Below are 16,192 nucleotides of genomic sequence, written 5' to 3'. Positions count from 1 at the left end.
GTCACAGACACGCACAGGGCTCACTCTACCGGTGCATACAGGGCTCCCTCCAGAAGTGCACACAGGGCTCAGGTACACACAGGTCTCCCTCTACAGGCACGTACATGCCCCCTTTATAGGCGCACTCACGGCTCCCTCCACAGGCATACGGCTTATTACAGTCACGCACAGGGCTCTCTCATACAGGGCGCCCAGGGCTCCCTCCACAGGCGCACACATGGCTCCGTCTACAGGCACGCACAGGGCTCAGGCACGCACAGGGCTCTGTCACAGGCACATACAGGGCGCCCAGTGCTCCCTCCAGCAGGCGCACACAGGGCTCTGTTACTCACAGGGGTCCCTCTACAGGCACAGGGCTCCTGCCAGACGCACACACAGGGAGTGGAGGTGCCCTGTGTCTTGGAGGAGTTGGAAGCGCAAGGAATTGCCTGTAATGAGGAAGGTGTGTGCTCGACATATAAAAATGAGTAGGGATTGCGGATCGACAATCATTAACCCCGGTGCAGAAGACGAAGAGACGTGGATTCTGAGCCCGACTTCTCCCAGGCAGCGGGGAGAGGGCAGCTGCACCCCTGTGATGGAGGAGGACCCCGAGAAACACAGCCATGCCTTGCTCAACCAAGGGGAGGAGAACGAGATGGTAAGACCGCGCGCCTCTTCCGTAGTCTAGGCGCTGTTTCACACTCTCTGCCTCTTTTGGCGCTAGAACATTCTTCACAGACGCTGCAGCGGTTCCCCCAGATGCCCTGGGACGGCCCTGCTAGGGGGGCACCTATATTGTCACAGATCATTTTCATTGGGGGGGGGGGGGGGTTCTGTGACCACCGTATCACGAGCTGAGTCCCAGGCAATTCGAGGGTCAGCGAAATGCCAAAGTTATTTTCACGTAGCGCTTGAAAGTTTTAATTCAGCCTATTTCTAAGCGCTGCCATTTATGGCTTAGAAAGAGAGATGCACAGGGAAAAATTATGATTTTCACAAGATTACACAATTTTAGTGAAGTGTTGAATATCTTAAAAGACAAAATGCCCTGTCTAAATATTACTTTAATTTGGGAAAGGGTTCAAAGAAGTGGGTTAGCATTCAGTCAACGTTTCCAGTTACGTCATCAAGGAGTAGAAATTATAATATACCCCGCCCCCCCGAATCATTTTACGACTTTGAATGAACTCTAAGGGTGCCAAATGACTCCATGTCACCAGGATTCCCCTTTCCAGTCCCGGATTCCATTTAGAAACGCTTGCTTTCCGACACTGAACTCCAATTGTTTCAGTTGAAATGAACACGACTACTGCTCCCAGAATGCACCAGATTGTTATTGAAAACCCAGCACTGAATAGGGCTGCGTCATGGTGACACGGAGTCAGTTGGTAACCTGAACAAAGTTGTTTTAGGGTGTCATTTCCAAAATCGAAGATTCATCTTTTGAGCAATTTAGCTCACTGACAGTGGGCTGAATAATGCTTTACTCAGATGTCGGAGGATCTATTTTTAGTCAGGGCCGGCTTCAGGGCGATGCGACCGGTGCAGCCGCACCCGTTGTTGAGTTAAGGAATGTGCTGTGTCTAGAAGTAAGCTATGGGTTTAAAAACACCTGCTGCAGAGTTCCTTGTGTGTCCAGCAGTTTTCAGGCAACAATTAAAATGTCAAGATACCTCTGGTGATCAATGCTCCTGCAGGAGAGAGATCGGGGTTTGTCTTATCGCAAAGGGGGGCGTGGGCTAAAGCGCCTGCTGAAAGAGCGCGCACCGTGCAGACCACTGAACTGTGCTTTATGAGGACAGCTCAATGCGTTACTGATTTTGTTTATTTATTAACTAATAGTTTTGTTTAAGTGCACGATTACCATAGGGTGTCCTTGCGCTAACGATCTAATACACTCTGAAAACCAAATCGAATACTAAATTGTTCAAAGCGGAGCCTGAGTAAATTAATGGGTTTTCAGAGCCCATGAAGTTTTAAAAGGTTCGGCTGCAGGTGTAACTCTGAAGTCAGTCTAGTCCACGCCTGGGCTCCGAGAGTAACTCATGCATCAGTCCAGTCCTCGTCTGGGCTCCAGGTGTAACTCAAGCATCAGTCTAGCCCACGCCTGGGCTCCGAGTGTAACTCAAGCATCAGTCTAGCCCACGCCTGGGCTCCGAGTGTAACTCATGCATCAGTCCAGTCCTCGTCTGGGCTCAAGGTGTAACTCAAGCATCAGTCTAGCCCACGCCTGGGCTCCGAGTGTAACTCAAGCATCAGTCTAGTCCACACCTGGGCTCCGAGTGTAACTCTGAAGTCAGTCTAGTCCACGCCTGGGCTCCGAGTGTAACTCATGCATCAGCCCAGTCCTCGTCTGGGCTCCGAGTGTAACTCAGGCATCAGTCCAGTCCTCGTCTGGGCTCCAGGTGTAACTCAAGCATCAGTCTAGCCCACCCCTGGGCTCCGAGTGTAACTCAAGCATCAGTCTAGCCCACGCCTGGGCTCCGAGTGTAACTCATGCATCAGTCCAGTCCTCGTCTGGGCTCCAGGTGTAACTCAAGCATCAGTCTAGCCCACGCCTGGGCTCCGAGTGTAACTCAAGCATCAGTCTAGTCCACACCTGGGCTCCGAGTGTAACTCTGAAGTCAGTCTAGTCCACGCCTGGGCTCCGAGTGTAACTCATGCATCAGTCCAGTCCTCGTCTGGGCTCCAGGTGTAACTCAAGCATCAGTCTAGCCCACGCCTGGGCTCCGAGTGTAACTCATGCATCAGTCCAGTCCTCGTCTGGGCTCCAGGTGTAACTCAAGCATCAGTCTAGCCCACGCCTGGGCTCCGAGTGTAACTCAAGCATCAGTCTAGTCCACACCTGGGCTCCGAGTGTAACTCTGAAGTCAGTCTAGTCCATGCCTGGGCTCCGAGTGTAACTCAGGCGTCAGTCTAGTCCATGCCTGGGCTCCGAGTGTAACTCAGGCATCAGTCTAGTCCATGCCTGGGCTCCGAGAGTAACTCAGGCATCAGTCTAGTCCACGCCTGGGCTCCGAGTGTAACTCAGGCATCAGTCTAGTCCACGCCTGGGCTCCGAGTGTAACTCAGGCATCAGTCTAGTCCACGCCTGGGCTCCGAGTGTAACTCATGCATCAGTCCAGTTCTCGTCTGAGCTCCGAGTGTAACAACTTAAGCATCAGTCTAGCCCACGCCTGGGCTCCGAGTGTAACTCAGGCGTCAGTCTAGTCCACGCCTAGGCTCTGAGTGTAACTCGGAAGTCAGTCTAGTCCATGCCTGGGCTCCGAGTGTAACTCGGAAGTCAGTCTAGTCCATGCCTGGGCTCCGAGTGTAACTCAGGTGTCAGTCTAGTCCATGCCTCGGCTCCAAGTGTAACTCAGGCATCAGTCTAGTCCACGCCTGGGCTCCGAGTGTAACTCGGGCGTCAGTCTAGTCCTTGCCTGGGCTCCGAGTGTAACTCAGGCATCAGTCTAGTCACGCCTGGGCTCCGAGTGTAACTCAGGCATAAGTCTAGTCCATGGCTGGGCTCCGAGTGTTACTCAGGCGTCAGTCTAGTCCATGCCTAGGCTCTGAGTGTAACTCAGGCATCAGTCTAGTCCACACCTGGGCTCCAAGTGTAACTCAAGCATCAGTCTAGTCCACGCCTGGACTCCAATTGCAACTCAGGCATCAATCTAGTCCATGCCTGGGCTCCGAGTGTAACTCAGGCGTCAGTCTAGTCAATGCCTGGGCTCCGAGTGTAACTCAAGCATCAGTCTAGTCCACGCCTAGGCTCTGAGTGTAACTCGGACGTCAGTCCAGTCCATCCCTGGGCTCCGAGTGTAACTCAAGCATCAGTCTAGTCCACGCCTGGGCTCCGAGTGTAACTCAGACGCCTGTCAGTCTAGTCCATGCCTGGGCTCCGAGTGTAACTCAGGCATCAGTCTACTCCATGCCTGGGCTCCGAGTGCAACTCAAGCGTCAGTCTAGTCCACGCCTGGGCTCCGAGTGTAACTCAGGTGTCAGTCTAGTCCATGCCTTGGCTCCAAGTGTAACTCAGGTATCAGTCTAGTCCACGCCTGGGCTCTGAGTGTAACTCGGGCGTCAGTCTAGTCCTTGCCTGGGTTCCGAGTGTAACTCAGGCATCAGTCTAGTCACGCCTGGGCTCCGAGTGTAACTCAGGCATCAGTCTAGTCCACGGCTGGGCTCCGAGTGTAACTCAGGCATCAGTCTAGTCCACGCCTGGGCTCTGAGTGTAACTCAGGCATCAGTCTAGTCCACACCTGGGCTCCAAGTGTAACTCAAGCGTCAGTCTGGTCCACACCTGGACTCCAATTGTAACTCAGGCATCAATCTAGGCCATGCCTGGGCTCCGAGTGTAACTCAGGTGTCAGTCTAGTCCATGCCTGGGCTCCGAGTGTAACTCAAGCATCAGTCTAGTCCACGCCTAGGCTCTGAGTGTAACTCGGACGTCAGTTCAGTCCATGCCTGGGCTCCGAGTGTAACTCAAGCATCAGTCTAGTCCACGCCTGGGCTCCGAGTGTAACTCAGGCGTCAGTCTAGTCCATGCCTGGGCTCCGAGTGTAACTCAGGCATCAGTCTACTCCATGCCTGGGCTCCGAGTGCAACTCAAGCGTCAGTCTAGTCCATGCCTGGGCTCCGAGTGTAACTCAGGCATCAGTCTACTCCATGCCTGGGCTCCAAGTGTAATTCAGGCAACAGTCTAGTTCATGCCTGGGCTCCGAGTGTAACTCAGGCATCAATCTAGTCCATGCCTGGGCTCCAAATGTATCAGTCGGCAGTCAGTCTAGTCCACGCCAGGGCCACAGCCCCAGAAAGCCCTTCCTCCCAATCTTGCTCTCTGGTTTTTTGGTTCCATGATAAGAGAAGCGGTGGTCGAGGGAAGCAGTCCGGGAGGAGTGTATTTTTTAACCTATCTGAGCTGCACGAGGACCAGGCTACTGGATAAAGCGCCTTATGAACCAGACACAGGGCCTTAAAGCATCAAACTTACTCCTCCCAAAAATCAGCCTGGCTGCTGCACTTTGTATAAGTGGTAACATCTGTTTAAGGTGGTCTGAAAGTCCAGCATAGAGGCATTGCAGTAGTCCAGTCTGCTTAGACTCTGGGCTTGCACCAGCACCTGTCGAGAGCTCTGAGGAATCAACTCAATGATCGTCCTTATGTGTTTCATGAGCACAAAGAATTTAAACATCTACTTATTCATCTAATGCTCAGGTGAAAGTTTGTCATCAAATGGCACGCCTAGTTTACAATCAGTGGATACTGGTTCAATGGCCCGGTGCTGGGTGTCAGAAGAAACCCAAACTCCGCACCAAAGTTTACAGCACTCTGAGTCTGCACACAGGAAATTTCCAATGCAGGAGACACCGACCGAGAGGGTGTTTTTTCCTATAACCTTAGGATAGCATTGGATCTGTGCTGAAGGAGGCGATAGCTTGTATTAAGTTGGGGTTCCCACCGAGTTTATCTGATATCCTGACTCCCCGGTAGTCTATACTGTGAACTTTCTCTAAGGGTTCATCCCAAACTCTCACTGCCCAATTTGTTAACAGTCCCAGGTCCAAACACCATGGGGCAGATTTACAAGCCCCTAGCACCGCCGGTGCATCACGTTGCGTGACGCACCGGTGGCGCTGCCTGCTAAGTGATATTCACAAGAACAGGTAAAGTCACCCTGCGTGACTTAACCTGTGCTTGTAAATATTTCCCCTGTTCACGCAACACTTTGCGTGTTAGGGGTGTGACATGGGTGTTGCTGTGCGTGTTCCCACGCAACCCCCATGTACACTGCTGCATTTCCAGATTTACAATTTCTCATAAATCTGGAAATGCGTCAGGATGCTACGCCAGCGAGGTGCAACGAGGAGAAATGTTTTCACTTCTCAATTTTTCCTCTTTTAATGCGTGCTGCATTCTACAGCACACATTGGAAGTGGAAATCACACCAATTGATTGTTTTTGTGCAAGAAGGTACCCCTTCCTGCACAAAAACAATCTCCCCGTGACGCAGGCATCCTTGCACCATGGTGCAAGGGTGCCTGCACCGGCGCATGGCACCAGTTTGTGCGCCAGCGCAGGGGAAGCACAGAGATGCGACGTATTGTAAATATGTTGCATCCCTGTGCTTCTAAACTAATGCAGCGCGGCACAGCCAAATAACTTGCAGCACCGAGCTGCGTTAATTTCTTGTAGATCTGCCCCCATGTATTTAGTTTTAGTTGCATTCAGCTCCAAACCTCTACATTTACGGAATCCCAAAACTTTAATAATTAATACCTGCAATCCCATGAGTATTTTAGAAATGAAACGGGAATTGTCAGCAAAGAGTAGGATTGGTAGCTTTTTGTTGTTTGAAACAGGTGAGTCGTTCAGACAGTATCCGCACTACGTCATTTATATATAAAGTAAATAAAGTGGAAGGAAAGAATCTCTCCTGTCATTCACCTCGCAAAATGAGGATAGTCTGTCAATTCCCCCTCACTGCCGAAGCGTACCTGGGCATAGTTCTCCACATGCATTAGTATCACCATTGGCATCCCTTCCCACCCCTCCAACATAACAGGCATGCAAATAAATAAACACACAAGACATTTCTTGTTTGGGGTAAAGTTGCTGCAGGTTTATTACATAAACCGTTATGTAATAGGTGGGTTATCTTAGGGCAGGCAACCAACTGGGCCGCCTGCCCGCCTGATGAGCCAAGCAGCACTGGGGCGAGCCCCATCAGTGCTGCCCCTTCTGGTGATCCTCTTCCCGGATCACGGTCCCTTATTACTCACGCCCCTTTCAGGGCGGAGCGTAGCAATGCAAACCCCCAGTTGTTCAGGCCCACAATCGCCCGAAGGACTAACGGGGCGCAGACACGGTTTTCCAGGAACCTCCCCTGAGGCTCCTAGGATGTGGCTCTGGCACCCCCTATGGTGCTGTGCAGAGGTACCCTTCTGTACCCGTCTGCTTCCAGATCGCACTGTAACTCCGCCTGCAACGATAAAGAGCACATGAAAACATTCTCTGCCTCCTGCCTAACCCAAACCACGCCGGGTAAGCTGTAGGGTGGGAGACGGCGTGTCGGGCGCACAGAAGAGGTCGCTAAGATGGTAGGGGAGGCCTATATACCCTCCCTCAGACCAGGCGCCCAGGAATTGACGCTCCATAGCGCGCCGTGAACAGGCTGGGTGGATTCTGCCCGAGTCCCTGACCCTAAAAGGGGGGAGGTGTGTGGTGCCCAGGTGATACTAGAGGGCTGACCACTCTAGTGGCCCCCTGCGGGGGCCGCGGTCAGCCGCATAGTATCACCATTGGCATCCCTTCCCACCTCTCTCACATAACAGGCATGCAAATAAATAAACACAAAACACATTTCTTGTTTGGGTAAAGTTGCTGCAGGTTTATTACATACATCGTTATGTAATAGGTGGGTTATCTTACGAGCGATCCAAGGGCAGGCAACCAACTGGGCTGCCTGCCCGCCTGATGAGCCAGGCAGCACTGGGGCGAACCCTTCCTGTGCTGCCCTTACTGGTGATCCTCTTCCCGGATCACATGACCTTATTACTCACGCCCCTTTCAAGGCAGAGTGTAGCAATGCAAACCCCGGTTGTTCAGGCCCACAACCGCCCGAAGGACTAACGGGGTGCAGACAAGGTTTTCCAGGAACCTCCCCTGAGGCTCCCAGGATTTAGCTCTGGCATCCCCTATGGTGCCGCGCAGAGGTACTCTTCTGTACCCGTCTGCTTCCAGGTCGCCCTTTAATTCCGCCACAGCTCTGGAGACGGCCACCGTCGCTGCCAGAGCCCCCCAACACAACAGCTATAGTCTTACCCGCAACTTCTCCTGTCTAGAGCCTCCTGCAACTCTATATGAAAGTGAACCATCCCTACTGATGATAGATGGACCCCATCTATATCACAATAGTCCCTGACGGTAGCCTGGATCAGCTAGTGTCTGATGAAACCCAAGGCCCTTTTGGCCTGTGAACTGTGCCAAGAACTATTCACCCTCATGCGGGAAAGTTCCATTGCATCACATGACCTAGCCCCGGGCCAACTCTGGGCGGGACGATTGCAGATGCCATGGCTCACATTGCCCCATCTATTTGCTGATCTCACCTAGCTGCTGTCCTTCTAGCACCTTGTGTGCCTGAACCTCTGCGTGCCCCATCTATGGGACAGCAGCCCACTTGCTAGGTGACCGCTCCCCCAACCAGCCAGCCTACTTTGGCTATTAGGGCGAGAAGGATTATACTTAACTTTTGAAAGTCCCTATGCTGTCTGAATCATGACGCCCAGGAATGTTCATAACTAGAAGTATGTGACAATGAGCAAGGGTGCCCTCCTGGCCTTGCCATGTATCCCTTATTCCTTATGGGCAACAGTGCCCACTGTCTATAATATGGAGTCTAACATTAATGACAGACTAAGTCCTACTTTACCCCCTTCCTAGAATACTCCCAGATGGTGGGCGGGGTGGGGGGTGGTTCACACCTCGCACTCTGTGCAGCCCCAGCGGTGGGAAATTATCTGCTCTGTTAAATTTTAATTTTTTGTTGAACGCTGGACGTGTCAAATGTTCTCTTTACATAGTAGCCTTTTGTGATTGACACCTTGTTCCCCCATTTCTTGGAACCGCAGCACAACATGATGGCTGACAGCATACCCACCCAACGGGGCTAATATAGCTAACCGGGTGGGGCATAAGTGCTTAACTGCAGGAACATGTCACCTACCCTAGGTTCTGGGGTGCACTTACTTTGCCCCGTTGACCAGACGATTGCACAATCCCCTTTCATTGCTAAACCCCGAAGAACACCTTAATGGTATCAAAGCTGGTTTGAAACTATATGTTGTGTGCCCCCTGTAGGAGACACCTCACCCTTTTGTGTAATTACAACCTACACGGCGCAACCTGCTTGCCTAACTGCCATCGGATCACAGATGCACAGTACCTACCCTTCATGTATGACCCTGGATGCTTAAAACCTGCCACAGTGACTGAAACCCAGATTCCCAGTTCCCTGCTTAGCTGCAGTACAACTTTAGGAGATACCACAAACCGCATTGGTCATGCAAACCTTAAATACACAATTTTCACTGGGACAACCCAGGAAGTAATCATGCTCTTCAAGGTACATCTACCCTAGCACTGACTTACAAAGTATTTGGGACACAGGTCGCAGCAGGTGCCTCTTCCAGTCTGTGGCTCTGGACCATAGAAGGATAACCCAGGGGGCAGACAAGTCTGTGGGAACCAGAGGGGAACATTATATGCAAATACCTGCCCTTTCCTGAATATTGGGAATGCCACATGGTCTGAATACCCTGTCGCCATTTTGCTCTAACGCAGTGTTTACCAAAAATTTTGCAACGTAGCACACTTGTTAGATGACAACTACCACAACCCGCAAAAATACCGGTGGGTAGAGGGGGTCAAGGGGAAATTTAAAGACCTGCACGGAAAGAATCCCCTAATCACTAATTATCAACCAACAAGGAATCCGTGGGTCTAGAAAAACAGAACTAAATACTGATGCCAACAAGACTAAATGCTCTAAGGAAAACAGTCCTCATAAGGAGGACAAAGTCCAATCACCCACCGAGGTGGCATGCTTCATCATCTGTGGCCTCCTCTTAACCACACCTAGTGTGGTTAAGGAGCTACAACTCCTGTGTTGATGGAAAAGGAGGAGCTCGCAGATGTTTTCTTAATCCTAGCACCCTGGATAGGCCGAGCTACACGGAGACTGAAGCTGCCTAACGTGTGGTGAAACAACGTGTAAAGTGCAGTGTAAATGAAGGGTGTGTTAAAATTAACTATCTAAAGAAAATTATGTTTATTAAGTATCTTTAGATGTCAAAGGATAAAAACATGGTCAACATGTTTCAGCCATAAATGATCCAACTTTTTGATCATGGCTTTCTTCAGGCCCAAATGTTACTACTGCAACACAAATTAAGAATAGAAGCAGGGTGAGAAGAATCTCATCCCAAACTTAAATGGAACGATACCACCAACAGAAATACCTACTCATCAAGTAGTAAGTGGAACTGCGAGGGTTCTCATGAATCACCTGTTCAAGACAAAAAAGAAAAGAAAAGGGCAAGAAATAGGGAAACATATCAGTACAACACAAAGTCTTAAGGCCCAGCATATAGAGACTAACAAAGTTGATGTGGTCAGGTCTCCAAAAGACCTCCTTTCCCGTATTAAATCTGGGATAATCGCCTCCACTCCTGGTAGTAACTCAGGGCGTGAGGCAGTGCTCTATTAAAAATTTAAAAAAAACTAATATACCAGCAGTTTGCCTTGTGCGTGTTGAGTACCGTTGAGTACTTACAAGTTATGGCTTTCTGACTCATAACTTTTGCTCGTTTTGGCTGTTGTTGAGCCGGTGACGGATACCGAGCTCAGCTTTAAGTCGGCCCCGTATCTGAGACCGTGACTGGCATCTTCCATTCTTTTTGAGCACCCGGACGTGTGTGTGTTTTATACCCACGTCCTATTTTTAAAAACGATGTGCACACCGTTATAGGTGGCAGCCCAGACCCGGACGCTATACCATCTTGAGCAAAAGGTTCCCTCTGGGTACGAGCTCTAAAGCAATCCAGAGGTCAACAAAGGCCACGTACATTGTTTGCTTCCTTGGCAGAGCATATTTCCATAAAAGGGCAGTCAGTCGAAATACCTGGTCAGACGCGCTGCTCTTCGGTTGAAACCCGGCTTGGAGCAGGGACAGAAGTCGTTCTCTTCAACACATATTAAGAGTTTATCAAGGGCATGCCTAGGAAATAAGTTTTGCAAATTGTCAATAAGGGTTATGGGCCTGTAGTTGGAACGGGTCCGCGGGTCACCCTTTTAGTGCACAGGAATTCTTTCAGCTCCCCTCCAGGTGTCAGGAATATCTCCGCCTGCTGATATGGTGTTAGAAACTAGGTTAACGTAGCTAGTCCCAATTTGGGGTTCCGATTTATACAGGTTGTCTGGGATTTTTTCTGGGCCGGGTGTTGTTGCTGACTTAAGAAGGTGTGTGGCGTTAGCAGCGTCTTCTAAGGTGAAAAGAACAGGGTCTGTTTCCATTGTCTCTGCTGCTCTAGTATCAATTCTAGAGGTATTCGTCACAGGGCTCAGGGACGAATCACCATCCAGGACACAATCCTAGGGGGCATGCAGCTTTGAAAAATGTGAAACCCCCTCTCAGGTTGGATGGTGGTATGTTCTAGAGCTATCGCTGCTGCCATTGGACAGGATTTGCCAAAAAGATCTATTATCCTTCTGGCTAATGGCAGGGGTATCTCTTTCCAGACTGCATCATCCCAGTTTTTCTTGGCATTGGCGAGGACATGCTTGTGATACCCCTCAGCCTCTTTTATCTCTTCCCGTGCGAGGGCTTTGACAGCGGCCATTAATCGGATTTTAGCTTTTTTTTGCCTCACAAGTTAAGCCATTTAACCCCCCTTAACCGGAGCAGTCTGTTTATAACTGAGTTTGTTGTAAAAAAAAAACGCCTTTCAACTTGGCGAAAAACAATTGGTGAATGTCAAGGATCGGGGTGTGAGTGCTGGGGAGATCTTCAAAGTCAGACAGAAAGGGAACAAACAGCCCATAATAATGCTTGTGTAAGAACCCCCCCCAAAGGCGGGCAACCAGAGAGTGTCCGAATGGGACCGACCATTGCGAGCCCTAATACCCCAACCTACACTGCTGCTTCCCATCCCACTGGGGGATGTTCCCCTGCTCGTCTTCTGCTTCAGTGAGCTCTTTAATGTAAGGGGTGGCTCAAATGAGGTGTTACCATCACCTGCCACTATTAGCTCAGCACCTTGTTGATTCATTTCAATTAACTCATCCAGGGGACTTAGATCTGGGGACCCGCTGTCAGCAGAAACTGTTCTAGCATAAACATTGGTTAATATCAGTATCAAATCTGGAGGAAATGTAAGTGCGACCCCCATTATATCAAGGGAATCTATCATCTAAGCTGAATGGGTTCAGGGTAAACCAGTCTTCAACAGAATAACCCACCCCGCTAGCTCTTCCAAGCCTCTCCATAGGCTGAGCTTCTACACTATGAGATGAAAAGCCAGCGATACACACCCTGGCTGTGACCCAAGTCTCCTGAAACATACAAACATTGTAGTTAAATGTGTGGTTGGCCAATACAAGTTTGAGTCTAACACCACTGATTGAAAGTTCAGAGCACCCCTTGGGAGTCAGCTGCAGGAGGTTGAACTGCTGGAGCAGGGATACAGCTGGCCAAACAGTCTCTAATCCCCCCAGAAAGCTGTCCCAGGGTTTCAAGATGCGCAGCCGTCCTAGGTGAACTTTTTCAAGTTTTGATGTCATGGGCTGGGCACCTGCCCATTGCTACAGGCTCAGTTGGGTCAGGTAGTCCGTCAATTGCGTTGAAGTTTGATACCTCTGATCGAGCTTCCAGACAGGGCGCCTGGGGACGGGGGTTACGGAGGCTCTTCCTGCCATCAAGAGGAGAGTTGTTGTGGGAGGGAGTAATTTCAGCCGGATATTAGTCTTGTTTGATCCATCAAGGTGGCTTGTGCTCAGTTAAAAATTGATAAGGTTGTCAACTAAGGAGTCATCGTTCATTATCACAGAAATATAGTCAGAGGATGATCCTTCTGGACTACGACGTTTGAAATATTTGATGTCTGGTCTGACTATAGAAAGACAGTTGCGTTTGGTCCTGAGCCAATGTGTAATTTTATTGATCAATCAGTCAATGCCCTCGAATGAGCTAAGTTTAGCTTGGGGACCTGAGTCATGTAGAGTCGTCTTCTGGTGACTTCCTCAACACTACATTGGAAAGAGTGCCCCAGATTACGCATACGAGAGTGGTGCAGAGTACTGGTGGCTAAGGGATATCTTGTCCCATGAATGGCTTTGCTAGAGAGTTACTTCATCGACATACGGGACAGAGGGGAATTGGGGACTAAACAGATGAACTGGGGGGCGTGGCCAAGATGGCAGCGAGGTAGGACGCGTTTGCTAAAGCTCCTGCCCGCCGTCCACCGAAATTTGCTTTGTACAGCTTCTGTGGGACCCACGAAGGGCCGGGGGCGTTGGCGCAGACGGCCCTGGGAGAGGCTGACCGGACCGCGGTGGAGCTCGGTGACGATCGACCGCTCGGTGCGGCTGGGTGCTGGTGGCGGAGAGGAAGCCGGGCCAGCGCCGACGGGCGCTTCTACAGAGGCTTCAGCAGAGCGGCGGCCCCGGGCGGGAGCCGTCGAGGCCAGCGTCTTCCATCCCGGCCTCTGTCCAGGGGCCTTCCGTCCGGCACAGAGGGCGAGCCCGGGGCCTTGGGGCTGCGGCGACGGAGGAGGTAGATTGAGGCGGGCCGGCTGCGAGACTCCTGGGACCCGCCGGGGGCCACTAGGCGGCCTACGTCCTGGGGCGCAGCGGACTAGGAGCGGAACCGGCGTAGGAGGCCGCACCCTGGGATCGCCCTGAGGAACGGACCGAGCAGGGCCCTGAGGCAAGCAGGACGTTGCGCTGGGGGGGCCCGGACTAGGTGGCCCTCCCCACCCATCTGTGCATCCACGGACGCCCTTCCGCTGATCCCCAGAGCGCTCCGGGGCCCAGCGGTGGTGGAGACCCAGTCCGCCTACTAGATCGGGGCAGCGAGGTGAGCCGCGGCGCTTCCCCCGAGTTTGCGGAGCCGTAGCCGGCGCGGGAGGCCTCCCCCTGTGGCCGTCCAAGGGAGAAACGGGACATCGCGCTGGGGGAGCCCGGAGTGGGGGGCCCTCCCCACACATCTGCGCCCACACGGATGACCTCCTGCTGATTTCCAGAGGGCACCGGCGCCCGGCGGTGGAGGAGATCTCGGCTGCCTCGTGGACAAGTCCTGCCCGGCTGCCCCTCCATCGCGCGGGGCGGTGGCCCGATCGAATCCCCGGCCTGGCATTGAGGAGCGGCCCACTGCGTGGACTGGCTGGGCCCGGTGGCGATGGGACAGTGTTGCGTGGCAGCAGGTACCAGGTAGGGGACACCCACCCTTGCCGGGGTACTGGGAGGGCTCGGTCCTCCGGTGCACCTGGGGAGGATCCGGGGGGTCGCCCTTGATTTTGCGGAGCGGGGGATAGCTGGCCAGAAGGGTGACAAGGCCTACATCCGCCCAGAGAGGATAGCAAGGCAGCCGAGAGAAGGCCCGGAGGAGGACCTCGCGGGGTAGGGGCACTGTAGCAGCTGGGCGTCGACCCCTAGATGTGAGGGGCCCCCTATACACTACCAACTTACCGGAGCGGCGCGGCGCACTGATAGGCGCCCCCATGAGGCCTTCGTCACAGCCCTTTTTGGTGGTGGGCAGTAGTAGCCTGGAGACGGATCAAGACTCTCATTTGGTGCCGCAGGGGCTCAATTCCTGGCGTCCCTCAACACCTACACTGGGTCTGACGTGCCTCCTGGTGCGGGATATCTAGTGGTGACCTCATGACTATGCCCTCATCTAGGGGGCGAAAGCAGAAACCACTGAAGGACATCTTTGGGCGCGCTCACTCCGCCCCCAGCCCTGCAGGCGGGCCTCCCGCGATGGTGACTCATCCGCATCCTTCCAGCAACGGGGAAGAGCCGATCACCAAAGCATACATGGAATCCCTCTTTCAAACTCTCAGGGTGGACCTTCAGACGGTGAAGGCTGACCTTACGGCTGAGATAAAGGAAATCCGCTGCGATGTCGACGACGTTGGGCACTGTGTCGCGACCCTGGAGGAAAAGAGCGATGCCACGGTGTCGGACATCACTACACTCCAACAGGAGATTCTACGCCTGCAGGACCAGCAACTGGATGTCCAAACATCCGTATCCGGGGAGTGAAGCCATTGGACGACACCAAAGACCTCTTTGCATTCGCCACGGGCCTATTCCGTCATATCCTGGCCGCTCCAGAAGGCACTGAGATCGTCTTAGACAGGGCGCACAGAGTTGGCCCACCTCGGGGGCCCAACGCCCCTCCAGCAGACATTCTGGTGTGCGTTCAGGACTTCAAAACCAAGGAGGCGATCCTCATGAACGCGAGAACCCTCCATCCTATCTCCTACCAGGGGCACTCACCGGTGCTATATCAAGACCTGGCCCTGATTACCCTCCAACGCCGCTGGCAATTCCGCCCAGTGACTGAGCATCTTCGGCAGCGGGGTATTCCGTACTCGTACTCGTATTCCTCATCTTCAGACTAGCCGGCAAATTACACCAGCTCCGCTCACTCTCTGAATCCTGCGGGTTGCTGGACCTCCCGCTGCCGGGCGAGGATGACGACTCTCACAGCACGGGCTCCAGACCCGAGCCCTCTGCGTCGGGGTGGCGGCGCCAGGGTGGGCGCAGACGAGCCTGGAAGCCCAACAAAACTGACATTGCGCAGAGTCAACGGGATGCATTGTCCTCCGCGACGGACGCCCTGGCCGGGGCGGGTCAGGGTGGCGAGTGAGCGGTTGACACACATATTCTGCCGCAACTGGTCCAGGACCTCACGGTGGACGGCGGGAGGAGCTGAGTCCTTCCCCCCTTGGTCATATTATGGTCCCCACACGCACGCTCTCCTGGTATACCCAAGGAGACGGACAATTCCTTTGGATCTTGATTTTTTTGTTTGCTTTTGCCAGTGGATTTCATCGCTGGTCCAGTTGTTTACAAGGGGTGTTTGGGGGTTGGTTTTGGGTAGGGGTTATCTCGTCCACCGTTCTCTACTGCACTTCAACTTTATCACACAACGGATTTGATAGTCAGGTGCGTAGCTCCCATCTCTTTCGAATGGCCAGCAGCCTACATCACCGTTGGCTCTGTTTCTGGTTCCTAGATGCCACACACCCCTCTTAAAGTCCTTACGTTAAATGTGCGGGGATTGAATAACCCCGTCAAACGAAGAGCAATCCTTAGCTATTTGGAACACACGAAAGCAGACATTTGCCTCCTACAGGAGACCCATCTTCTGGCCAAGGACCACCATAGATTGCAATCCCGGGATTTTCCTACGCAGCTATTCTCCTCTGCCAACTCCAAATCCGCGGGGGTAGCTATATTGGTATCCCGATCCTTCCCGGGCAGGGTCCTACATAAAGGGGCGGAGATAAAGGGCCTCTTACTCACGTATCAGTTCTTATTAGGGGGGGTGACCTTTGGGGTGGGTTCCATATATGCGCCCAATGAAGGGCAGACCGTATTTCTCCTCAATGCACTTGATGAGGCTGCGGCGACAGTCGGGGTTATACCTTTTACTCGGGGG

The 16,192-nt window shown here is 52.6% G+C and overlaps 1 protein-coding gene across 3 annotated transcripts in view; it reads left to right on the top strand.

Annotated features, from left to right (window-relative positions):
- The first annotated feature begins 297 nt into the window (after positions 1–297).
- LOC146788641 (putative cation-transporting ATPase 13A4) overlaps positions 298–16,192 on the top strand; it is a 750,103-nt gene continuing 734,208 nt past the window's right edge. For all 3 annotated transcript variants that reach the window (XM_085635845.1, XM_085635843.1, XM_085635846.1), the window contains exon 1: positions 298–640. In XM_085635845.1, coding sequence (XP_085491971.1) covers positions 434–640 — 207 coding nt within the window. In that variant the 5' untranslated portion in view covers positions 298–433. The remainder of the gene's footprint in view (positions 641–16,192) is intronic.

This window comes from Triturus cristatus, chromosome 11 (genome assembly GCF_964204655.1).
Source record: "Triturus cristatus chromosome 11, aTriCri1.1, whole genome shotgun sequence".
Classification (NCBI taxonomy): Eukaryota; Metazoa; Chordata; class Amphibia; order Caudata; family Salamandridae; genus Triturus; species Triturus cristatus.
The sequence above is the reverse complement of the archived record's forward strand: the minus strand, read 5'-3'. Positions and strand labels throughout refer to the sequence as shown.